Raw genomic sequence first — 12,304 nt, 5'->3', positions numbered from 1 at the left:
GAGTTCTTCATGTGCTTTGAGGTTGGAGTATTCTAACTTCACTGTTTTTCTTAACTGAATGTTTCTCTTCAGCTGAAGGGAGGAATAGTGATACAGATTAAATATGTGGTTTTCCTTCCTCTCTCTAGTCATTGTAAGAATATCTGTAATATCTTTAAACAAGTTAATTTCCAATTAGTATTCAAGGCAATTTATAGTTTTACATAAGATGAAGTGGATAACCAGAAGAAGGCATAAGAAAAAGCTACTGTGGTTAATCCAGAGTGTTTTAATCACTGAAAAGTCATCATGTTTTAGGTATTCTCTGGGTGAAGTGTAGAAGAGAAATTCAAGAGCTTTATAAACATTACTGGAAAATGAATTGAAGGGCAGTCTATGAAAGTGTAGTAAAAGATGAAGTTTCTCAGGCTTTTATCCATGAACAAGAAGTGGTAGATAACTGGGAACTGGCAAAGAGCTCTGGCATCTCGTCTCTAGAGCAGAGTGCAGCGGGCATTCAAGTGTTGTTCTTTATTCAGTTAAATGCTTCCATGCAGAGCTTTAAAATCTCCTGTCTTTGTTCTTAAAAATTCCTCCGTACTCCCTTTCGTAACAGTTCTATCAATCTTCTATTCAAAACACAGTCTAGAAGTTCATTATCTTGTCCCACAGTTCTAAGTACAATCCTTTTAAAAACAACTTTGTGAGTTTAATTTGAACACAGAAAAACAAATTTTACTCTTCCTGTCAGGTTTTGAAACTGTGTCACTATTGCTTGAATTGCAAGTTGCCTTAGTTGCCACTAAATCCAAATTGTCTTTCTGATAAGCTTTCTGAAGTCAATAAATGGATGATCAAGCTTATTTGTTCCATAATTGCAAGGCAAAAATGTTCAGTGTTCATATTTGAAGTATTTTGCAGTGATTTGGGTCAAAGATTGAGATTTTTAAGCTGCCTTACTAGATACTGAGGCATGGAGCTGACCTGTAAACATGGGAGACTTTCTTCTTTCACAACTGCAGTGACATCCTAGTGCCATTTCCTTCTCTTTGCTTTAATGGGAGCTGTGCAGTTATCCTTGAATGGGTTTGATGTAGTTCATATCAGTACAAAGAGTCATAAAATAATAGTTTTGCTGCATGAGGCAGATGGATGCCTGAATCACTGAAGGCAAAACAATTATCATGACATTCTGAGATGATTGTTATAGTGGTGTAACTTAAAATAGAAATAAATATAACTTGCTGCTAGTCCATATGGAGGAAAGGAAATGAATGATACAGATAATGCTATCGTGGGTTGAAGTGACCTAAAATTACTTGTTACAGCTGGAAGCCCAACTCGAAGAAGTTGTAGCAGAAGCATCAAAAGAACGCAAGCTTCGTGAGCACAGTGAGGTTTTCTCCAAACAACTGGAAAATGAACTGGAAGCTCTAAAGGTTACATGTTTTTTGACAAATATTTACTCGTGGCCCAGGGGCTGCAATAGTTTTGCTTACTCAACTGTTGATACCAGTGGGAGACTTAAAAACTACAGCATTACTAGAAACCTGACCTAACCTGTCCAGATTTATTTGCCTTTTTTCTTGGAACACTTTACTTATTGGACACTAATGTCTTGAAAATGCCCAGTTTATGTAAACTTTAAGCAGATACTAAACTAATGTGGTCCAAATCTGTTATCTCTGCAACCCATTTCAACTCCTTATTAGGGTCATGTAAGCAGAGCAGTTACTTGGGGCTTAATCCTTGGAGACAGGTCCCTTTTAAATCACTTGGTGCCCAAATAAAAATTTTTCCAAATTGCCACAATTGGACAATTCTGACTTTAAAGAATATTCCCAAAATATAAAGATCATGGCCTCTTCCTGATGGTTTCTCCTCTTCTTCTGCAGCTGAAGCAGGGAGGCCGGGCAGCTGGTGCCACACTAGAACATCAGCAGGAACTTTCCAAAATTAAGTCTGAGCTGGAAAAGAAAATCTTATTTTATGAAGAAGAGTTGGTCCGACGAGAAGCATCACATGTTTTAGAAGTAAAAAATGTGAAAAAGGAAGTACATGATTCAGAGAGCCATCAGCTTGCACTGCAGAAAGAGATCATGATATTGAAGGATAAGCTAGAGAAAACAAAGCGAGAGAGGTAAACTTTTGGGCATAATTTCTAAACTATGGATTTCTGTTTGTCGCCTGTATGTATTGCATTGCAAAGGTACCTGTGCTGGCTACTATTTCACCTTAACTCTATTTATTCCCTTTTGAAAATCCCACAGGTTTAGCAATGTTAAAGTGTTCCTATTTCTTGTCCTTCTCCTTAGGCACAGTGAAATGGAGGAAGCAGTAGGAACAATGAAAGAGAAATATGAGCGTGAAAGATCTATGCTCTTGGAAGATAACAAAAAGCTAACAACAGAAAATGAGAGGGTAATTACTTCAGGAAATATTTTTAAGCAAAGTATAATTCTTACATCATTAGTCTCTGCGTTGAAGTAGTCTACTCATTGATCAAAACAGGATCTGTGAATGTTCAGGCACTATCTGAATAAAACAAATGTCATTTTCACCATATAAATGTCAGAGATTTGGCTACATACTAACTTCAGCATCCTGGTACTGCTCTTTGGGGGACTGATTCCCACAATTCAGAGGACACCATCCACTGATTTCTTCCTGAAGGCTGCTCAGAGAGGGAAGCATTGATAGACTGCCTGCCTTCCTGATGGCTTACAGTTAAACCTTATTCCTCTCTGACCTCTACACTTGCATTTTCTTTTCCTTTGTTCTAGATTATTTTGTGTGAACTGGCAGTTCCACAGTAAAGAACCCCTTCCAGTCCTTTGCTCTGTGTTAGAGCTCCCAGATAGCCCAGGGTGGTCTTGTTTGTTCAGATTCTATAGGTGTTTAGACATACACATACATAAAAAGTGACAACTTTTATATATATGTCAGTGAAACTGGCATAAGTCACAAGTGAAACTAATCTTTTGTTTCAGCTCTGCTCCTTTGTGGACAAACTAACAGCACAGAACAGACAGCTAGAAGATGAGCTTCAAGATCTAGCAGCAAAGAAGGAGTCTGTTGCTCACTGGGAAGCTCAGATTGCAGAAATTATTCAATGGTATGTGCTGTTTAGAGATCCAGATATGGCCACTTTCAACTCTGAAATATTGATTGGCTTTTTTTTTTTTTAATGTATAGCTAGGCCCTCTCTCTGTGTCTGAGATGAATAAAAGCATGGTACTTCTGAGTGTTGATTTTGTTGAAATTGTCAAATGCCACTGCAACAAGTACAAAGGAGAAAGTTTTGGTGTCAACTCTAAAGCGATTATGAAATCGTCCAATCTGGAATATTTTGATAAATTAAGTCAGGAAGATGGTCATGATTTTAAAGGTCCACGTTATATAAAACCTCACTAGCTGTACACTTGGAATTAATTCCTAGGTCTGTTCTTCCCTCTCTAATTCACTGTTTTAGCAATCTGTGTGCTAGTATTTCAGCATGCAAAACAAAAAGGACTGGAAGGTAGCCCTTATAAAAACTGAGCAGTAACATGCAGATCATGTTCCAAACTATAACAGTGAATCTCTGCAGAACTCTTGCTGATGGCGAAAGGGAAACTTCAGTTTCCCTAGCAACTGCCACAATCAAGAAAATCAGATAAAAGAAAAATCTAAAGTAGGCAATCTAAGATATATTCAGTTTTCTGTTGCTGGGAGAGTTTTTCCTGCTCTGTCCATTTCTGTTATGTCCCTAAATCTAGTGCAGACACTCTGATAATTTGGTGATACACTATTTGGTGCTATGAGCCATGAAACTGCTAAGTTACAGGTTTTTGTAATTGCACAACAGGGTAAGTGATGAGAAGGATGCTCGTGGCTATCTCCAGGCATTAGCTTCCAAGATGACAGAAGAACTAGAATCATTGAGAAGTTCCAGTCTGGGGTCGCGAACACTGGTAAGAAAATAGCAAGCATTCAGGCTGTTCTGGGGATGTCTGAGAAGCTACATTTTTAGTTTTGGCTACCTGTACATAATCAGAATTCTTTTCTAATAAATCCCTTGCTCTGCTTTCTGGTTTTTAGTTATTGCTTGTAAAATCCAAGTAGCTAATCTGATCAGAATTTGATAATTACAGGGGGTAGTTGTTTCATACTAATATCTGCCATCACAAACTGCTTTAAACAGTACAGAGGAGAGAAGAAACAATAACTTAAACCATTAAAGGGGAGTACAGAAATGTACCTCACCATGTTAGATGCAAATGAATAATTTTAACTGCTGTTACAGTGAGATAATGAAGTAAGTTTTCTTCAGTGAAAAAGTATTAACTGGTTGATACTGGCACAAACTAGGGACATGCTGAAAGCATGTAGCTTCATTTATATGCAGAACAATGAAACCTTATTCTGTAGTTTTCCCATATAGCAGTAACATGAATTCCCAAAAAAATCTGCAAATTGTAAGAGCTCTCATAAAGGAGTAGGGTTTCAAAAAGAAAAACACCCACAGAAGGAGAGGGAGAACCATTTGCAGCTTGGCATGGAAGCCCACATCCCTAGCAATGCCAGTCAGCACAGTCTGCCATGCAGAGTCCATCTGCTGCTGGTTTATACATTTAAGAAGTTACTCACCCCTTCCAAACCTATGAATATGGGAGAATAAGAGAAAGTTATTACTTCTGTGAGCTAACATTTGCTTACATCATCAAGAGGTGATTATAATATTGAGAGGTTTAATAGAAAGAAGGATCGGATCAAATGCAGTTGACATTTTCATCTTAGCTACTGCCAGAATAAAGAATGCTGTCTGTTCTTCTTATTACAACTGGTTTTGTAACTTCTGCAGGACCTAATCTAAGGCAATTATTTCTCAACATAAAAAATGCCTCTCATTTTTCATGACTGTTATTTTCAAGTTCATGTGTGACTAGAGAGGCATTCATTAGGGAATATCAGAAATGTAGTCCATACTGAAAAATGCCTGGGAAAGATCAGAATTTTAGCTTTTGGGAGTAGTAGGGTGGAATTGCATGGTGTATGCAGAAGTGTAGCATATGCTACTTAGCAAGCATAAGAATTCCTTAGGCAAATGTTCTAGGTATCTTGGGTATCTCAAGACCGGGATTCTTTCTTTCTTTTTTTTTCTCATAATTTTGCTAATCTTGCTATATTTTATATTAGTATGTTTTACATTAAATATTGACATTTATCTCATGTTTGAAAGTCCATTATGTCACTGTGCAAGTTTTACACTCTCCTCTAGATTGGACAGTGAAAACTAGCCATTTTCAAGGGGTTCTCTTGGTTTGACTTCCATGCTCAGTGATCTAGCATTTTGGTTTCAAGCATATTGTGTTAATGGTATAACCAGTATTAAAATAGCTCATTACTTCATTTTTTGTGTAATGAGGTCCAACTACTGACTGATTTTCGTGCAGCAGGTATCCTGTCCATTACTAATTAAAAGAGCATTCTCTGAACCAGTGTGAAAGCTAATTTATGTCTTTGGACAAGAACTGAATTATCCTTAGACAGTTGATACTAATATTCAGTAACTTATGCTACAGGATCCACTTTGGAAAGTGCGACGCAGTCAGAAGTTGGATATGTCAGCCAGGCTGGAATTACAGTCTGCTCTTGATGCAGAAATTCGTGCCAAACAACTGGTTCAAGAAGAGCTACGAAAAGTTAAAGATGCAAACATATCTTTTGAAAGGTAATCAGACCTTTGGTTCTGTTTAGGTTTTAATATACTGATCTAACTGCTGATTAGAATAGTAGCAACTTTCTTAAAATGGCCCCTTGTGCCTGGGATACTGGACTTTGCCAGAAAGATCCCATTCTACTGACTACACGTTTCTTCCATAGTCAAATGAGAACTGTAAAAATTTCTTCAAGTAAAGATTTCACTGCTATACTAAGATATAAATCTTGGGCATCTGAGGAAAAAAAGCATAAGAGCAAATTCAAAGCAAATTCACTACCATTTAGTAGACTAACTGGAGAGTTAGGCATGTTCTTGGGAATTAAAAATCAAATTGCTATTAGAATAATACCACGTATCTGCAAGGGTAGCAGAAATCTCAAGTTTTAAATATCTACAGTTTATCTAGTCAAGTATTGAGGTGTCTATTCATGGGAAAAGTAAAATTAATCAGCCTTAAAATAATCTCTTAAAAAAACCCCATGTTCCTCAAAAAAAAAGGCATTTTCTGAAACTTTTGTGCACTGCCATTCCTGCCTTTGAGACATTTCAGATTGCATTTTGATCATATTGTGTTGCTTTAGTAAATTAAAGGAATCAGAAGCAAAAAATAGAGAACTGTTGGAAGAGATGGAAGGTTTGAAGAAAAAACTGGAAGAAAAATACAGAACAGATTCAGGTAATTAGAGTTACTGTGTTTTAACAAAGTTCTAACACCACCTGTGATGTTGCCTTTTAGCTAAGCCTGTTCTCCTTTTGGTTTTAGGTCTCAAACTTCCAGATTTTCAAGATTCCATTTTTGACTATTTCAACACCTCTCCTCTTACACGTGATTTGACTTTCAGAGTGAGTTATTACATAAAATAACTACAAAAATGCGATAACCAAATTATATTTTTATTATGTTAAAGTAACTCTTAGACACTATATGGCACATTTGGATCTGACATATTAGCCAAATTAGCGTGGCACAGAATTGGATGCCCAGTAGATGTCAGATTGCTTGGCATTTTGTAGAGAAGCTGGCACCTTTGGGAAATATTCTCAGAAGTTCACATTAATTATTTTCTATTCTAGCTTTGTTTAGGTTAATATCAAACATTTGGCTAAATGAAATATATTCAGGGTCTTTTGGAAATGCTGGCACACCCTGTTACAAATAAGGGATTAAATGCTTTGCAGTTGGAAGATGCTGATTATTACACAAGGAAAAGTGTTCACACAGTTCAAGGAGTGTTTAAACAGATATGTAAAATTGTTGGCTCCAGATCTTAATGGAGTGGTTAGAGTAGAAGGAGCTGGGAAGAGAATCAGAGGACCCACAGATGTTTGTATAATAAGTTTATCGTGACACACCCTCTGATCCTTAGAAAACTAATCATACAGATCACAGCTCCAAGTAGGCGTTTCACTTTAAATGATTTGTGCATTCCCTGAGGAAGCAGCTGTTAAATGCAACATTGAATCACATTTCCTTACTTCATGAACTCTTGATCCGTGGAGATTTTTCTGGGATTTTTTTTTAATGTTGTTTTGCAAAGCATAGACAGTTAAGGATAAAACCAAGAGCTCGAACTGGAGAGAATAATCTGTTTATGAAGCGGAGTTAAGGGGGCTCAGGTTAAAACCTATGGGCATGCTGTGATATTTGCATACAATTTGTGTATATGCTGTTCCCAGCCACAGAATGTCCATGCTGACTTTCTTAGATGTGCTATATGGATGAGGTGGAGGGAAGAGAGAGAAACATGATATATGCTACTCTCTCAATAATAACTTTTATCTACTGACCTTGATTTTTGGAAATTGCTTTAAAAAGTACCAATATACTTAAAAAAGTAACATGTAGAATATCAAGCCCATAACTAAACAAGATTCCATTCTACAGATCCTGAAATAAGTACATAGTCTCTGTGAAAATGCAGGTGGCAATTTCTGATTAATTACATTAAAATTGCTGATACTGTGCTTAATGACTTACATTAGCAATTTTTTTTCACATGTACTTATAAAGATAGTTTGTATCATCTGCACTGGGGTTAATTTAGTTTGAATAAACATCATTTGGCCGTATAAAACATTTTATTTAGTTAGCCAACTAATATTCTATCTGAAGTTTTCCTATGGGTGATAAGCGATCGTTTTTATCCCTCATATCTGTTACAACAAAGGATTCTGTTTCTTCTTCGTCTACATCTTCTCTGCTAGCCTTTTGGGAAGAAGTAAGTTTTTGTTAGTAGTTTTGTGTCCTTATTTTGTTGTGACCTGTCATAGTAAAAATGGCCCTCTAAAATTAGATACTGTGCTTCCTTAATTTCTCTGTAACTTAATCCACTAAACCTCTTTAGAGGCTTACTTGTTTTATAGTTTGACTATCTATATGGCTAAAGCTGAATCACACTTAGCATTTTGAAATTGTTCATATTACATAATGGTACAATTTGATCTTAAATGGCCCAGCCCTACCGATCAGTTCATAACAACACAAAAATAACAAGTATCTGAACATATTTAGTGAGCTAACTGAACTTGAGCGAAGCTTCTTCCTGTCTAAACTGGCTGGGAAGTGAGTGATTCATTACTTGTTGCCTTTAGTGCTAATTACATCACTGATGTGAAGTCTAATCTGATGTTTGTTAATCATGGTTTTTATGATTTCCTCAGAGTACAGTAACACAGAATCCTACTTCCACACCCAGCTGCTTTAGCTCTGGAATTGTAGCATACTTCCCCCTTGTGCTGGCAATTAGTAGTTGCTAATTTAAGTGTGAAATTAATAGATGGCTTGTAATGGATGCTAGTCTTAAATTTTAATGAAATATAAGACACTGTGATTAAGTAAACATTTTTAAACAACTTTTTTAAAGATTGAGTGTTACTGTTTTAAGAATTTTTCTTGTGGCAGACTTTCCGGCTGCTGTGTGCTAGAAAAATCCTAGTGTAGTAAGCTACCATGAGAAATCAGCTATTTTAGGGATGATTGCCAGGCTTCTCAAACATTATTCCATACCTGCATGCAAGAGATTAGACACAGCCTTGTTGTGAGAAGATGACTTGCAGCATTGTAGCTGCCTGCTATGAGGTTTTGCACTTCAGTACTCCCAGCTTTTCCATCAGGTGGCAGGGTTTGTTTTGAGAAAAGATCTTTTTTCGAAGTGGAAGGTTGTTAGATGTTTGTGTATTTCATCTAGAAACCAACGTTGGGTTTTGTTTCCATTCTGTTGTTGTGAGAATGCTTCATTCAGATACGTGGTATCTAATATAACATGTTTGCTGTTGCTTTTGCAGACCAGCTCTATTAGTGAGCAGGAAATGCAGGGTCCCAAGTCAGAAGTTTCACCATCTACTTCAGTTGTAACTGCAGAGCAACAACAAGAAGTAAGAAAGCTGTTATTTTACCCTGAAGAGTAATTCACCAGAAAGTCTCTCTGTCTTGTTCACAAAAATACATATTGCAGCATTCATCGTGAAGAAACAGGATTGAATGCTGCTTATTTGCAATGTCTCAGTGTTAATTTCACCTGCTTTGAAGACAGTTGCAAATGAAGCCTTTTCGCTGCCTTTCTGTATGTTGATGTACCTCATTTTCATGTTTTCTGTATTGCTGCTTATTTGTTAGTGTGCAGGCTTTCCTGTGAGTGCTTTAAAACACAATTTGTTTCTATTAAATCAGAATGGTGATGTTTACGACAATTAAATTTTTGATCATATTCAAAAAAATAAAAAAAATCAGAAGACAATAAGCTTTGCTACCCCAATCTTGAAACAAATTCTTGAAGCCTTATTTTGCTCAATTACAGTTTCTTGTGATTCAGGAACCAATTCGGCTTCAGAGGATGCCTGCTGCTCCTTCCCCCACCATTCAGTCCATTTCTCTAGCTGTACCAAAGGTAGGGGGACTGTGCTGACCTTATTCTAAAGAACAAAGGAAAAAAGTATAATCTATAAATTAGCCCTCTGTGTTTGTTCTTGTCCTGTTTGGGTTTGTCATATGTGTGTTTGTTAGGTCTGTGTTTTTAATCAAATGTTTCCAAATGCGTATGGATGGGTTTTGTTTTGTTGTAGGGGATGATAAAAAATAGTTGTAGGTTTTAGTTTGAGTATCTTTTGCAGTTGGAAATAAAACTGTTACTGTTGTCTTGCAGCACCTTTTACAAGCTGCACTTACATAAAAGAAGCCCAGGTTTCATAATGTGCGCACTGATATAGGGTGGTGAAGGGAGGTGCTTGCATTACCTAAGTCCAGAAAATGAAGTTATTTTTTATCCTGAATGTATCTTTCAGCCTAAAGCTCACCAGCTCAATATCAAGTCATTCACAAGCCCTACTCAGTGTAGTCATTGCACCTCTCTTATGGTGGGATTAGTTCGACAAGGTTATGCCTGTGACGGTGAGTCAATGAAACTTTTTATATTTTCAGCAAGTCCCTCAAAAAGCATCCCAAAACACTAATGTATTTGAGGGCAACCATTTCTTTGGGGAGGGAATGAAAGAAAGGGGTGGCTGCCACTGAATGGTTCTCCTTTCTTTTGCATCCCTTTAGAAGTATGATGATGATGTATGATTTCATATTGCTAATTAATTCTGCTACCATTAGTGCTGTTACAGTGCGAGGGAGGGGGCGGGGAAGGCAGGACTGGTTTCTGTTGCTGTAGTAGAGAAGACTATGGGAATGATCTGATTATGTCTATTTTATGTTATCCTAGTCATAAACCCTGAATGTTGAGAGGACCATTTGCTAGATTATTTCATCTGTAGCTTGTCTTGCTGTCCATTAGTTTTATTTAAAATGCTCTATCTGATGCATGTGTCACTACTGAATTCTGTGTTCAAGTATAGGGAGGTATTTTTATTTGAAAATATTTACTGTATCTTGATTGGACACATGAACTCAGTTAAATAGGTCACAAATCCGATGAAGGCACTACAGTATAAATAACCTTATTTCTGTGCCCAGCTTAGTTCTTGCTAGTGACACCCTCTCCACTGACACCCTCAGTATCACATTTAGATTGCCTCATCTGCCCTTCAGGGCTTTTTTTCCTGGCAGATCTTCTGGTGGCAGTTCTTCCCCAAGAGGACCTATCACTCTGCCAGCACTTGCCCTGGGGCTTGCCTTTTGTCTCCTGTTGCTGACAGTTCTGAACTTTTGTTTTGCATTTCTTTCTACAAGCTTGAAACTGTCTTTTTCCCTTAGTGTAGCTATCAGCTTCACTCTTCTGTCTCATGTGTTTTGATTAAGCTCTGCATCATTAGTTTTCCAGTTTGCCTATTCCACAGCAGATATTAATAGCTACAGAAAAAACTAGAATCACATTCACATAAGAATAGAGATGATTCCAGTAGAACAAAACTTTGCCATGTTCCACTCTCAATCACTTGCTTTTCCCAGTTCCTCGAACTCTTTTTAATGCTGGAGACTATGGTAAAATACAGCTACACTTCCAAAGGCCTGGGAAACTGACTATATCCTGTGGATTTTCCCTATTCCACAACTGGTGTGCCTTGATATGCACAGTCCCAAATAGTTATGATACCTCCTCGAAGAGCTGAGTTTATTACCTGGTCTTGGGGAGCACCTACAGTACTTTGCATGTATGACTTTTTGGTAACCCCTGCCTTCTTGGGAGCAGACAGTAGCTCAAAGAACAAGCCAGGCAGCCTGCTCGGGGCTGCCTTCTCTGCTGTCTCTTCCCTCAGGCATCATGAGGAGGAGGTTTGTTGCCCAGTCTATGGCTTTAGCAGAAGCAGGCTGTTTCCAGGTTTTTTGGAATCCTTTGACACTTCATAATTACAGGACTAAATGTACCTAGGATAGTTGCCAGATTCCCACTTCTGAGAATATGGTTAGAAAGATACACAGGATAGATCAGAGTGTTGTGCCCTTCTCCTGCTGCCTTCCCAAGCCTACTGGTAGAAACAGGGTAGCTGGGACAAACTAAGCAGAATCTCTGTGGAAAGATCTGACCAATAAGCTGTGGGTTGAATGCCTCAGTATAACACATTAACTCATTCTGCAGTTCCTGTAGTCCTTGTCTCATGTAAAATGGCATATGAGTTTTTTGTGTGTACTGCTTCTGTATGAAGTGCTCTATAGGCAAGAGACAATAGAGACCTTTGTCCCTTACTGGTGGAGCATAAAGGGGTACAAAATGGTGCAAATGGTAAGAAAGCATGCAATGACTAGTATAGATGTTTGCTGCTTATTTGAACTTATTTGATCTCTGGGCAATATATATATATATATGCCATTTTCATGCAGTATTTCAGTCCTTGTCCGTTGTTTCTATTTCATTTATGCTTTCAAGTCTGTATCTTGTGTTTAATAGTTTAACCCTTTCTGTCTTTTTAGTTGATTTAGTTTTACTTTGTCTTTGCAGTATCCTTGCATACTTGGATCAAATTAAACACCTATTATCACTATCCTGTAATTTTTATTCCTCCTTTACTAATACTGTTTCTCTTCTGTCACTGGTTGGTGCTTAACGTCAGTGAGGCTGCCAAACTCCATTTCCTTGAAATGTGAACTCAGTTCCTGCCCTTTGTGGATGTAATAGGCTAAAAAGAGGAAATAAAAGAGCTTTGGAGAGTCTCACTCAATATCTAGGTGTGTTCACTCCTTCA

The 12,304-nt window shown here is 37.5% G+C and overlaps 1 protein-coding gene across 15 annotated transcripts in view; it reads left to right on the top strand.

Moving 5' to 3' along the window:
* Positions 1 to 12,304, top strand: part of CDC42BPB (CDC42 binding protein kinase beta) — a 94,346-nt gene that overhangs the window by 62,086 nt on the left and 19,956 nt on the right. For 6 of the 15 annotated variants that reach the window (XR_010431520.1, XR_010431521.1, XM_064659225.1 and 3 more), the window contains exons 14-25: positions 1,308 to 1,418; positions 1,875 to 2,119; positions 2,295 to 2,400; positions 2,970 to 3,094; positions 3,827 to 3,932; positions 5,544 to 5,692; positions 6,265 to 6,359; positions 6,447 to 6,526; positions 7,852 to 7,902; positions 8,969 to 9,058; positions 9,481 to 9,570; positions 9,965 to 10,070. Coding sequence is in view for 13 of the 15 variants with exons in the window: in XM_064659225.1 (XP_064515295.1) it covers positions 1,308 to 1,418; positions 1,875 to 2,119; positions 2,295 to 2,400; positions 2,970 to 3,094; positions 3,827 to 3,932; positions 5,544 to 5,692; positions 6,265 to 6,359; positions 6,447 to 6,526; positions 7,852 to 7,902; positions 8,969 to 9,058; positions 9,481 to 9,570; positions 9,965 to 10,070 (1,354 nt within the window). In the remaining 2 variants the exon portion in view is untranslated. The remainder of the gene's footprint in view (positions 1 to 1,307; positions 1,419 to 1,874; positions 2,120 to 2,294; positions 2,401 to 2,969; positions 3,095 to 3,826; positions 3,933 to 5,543; positions 5,693 to 6,264; positions 6,360 to 6,446; positions 6,527 to 7,851; positions 7,903 to 8,968; positions 9,059 to 9,480; positions 9,571 to 9,964; positions 10,071 to 12,304) is intronic. The other 9 variants (XM_064659234.1, XM_064659231.1, XM_064659233.1 and 6 more) reach the window with 5 other exon arrangements.

This window comes from Pseudopipra pipra, chromosome 6, assembly GCF_036250125.1.
Source record: "Pseudopipra pipra isolate bDixPip1 chromosome 6, bDixPip1.hap1, whole genome shotgun sequence".
NCBI classification, from domain to species: Eukaryota; Metazoa; Chordata; class Aves; order Passeriformes; family Pipridae; genus Pseudopipra; species Pseudopipra pipra.
Note: the sequence above shows the minus strand (reverse complement) of the source record. Positions and strands in the feature narration are given on the sequence as shown.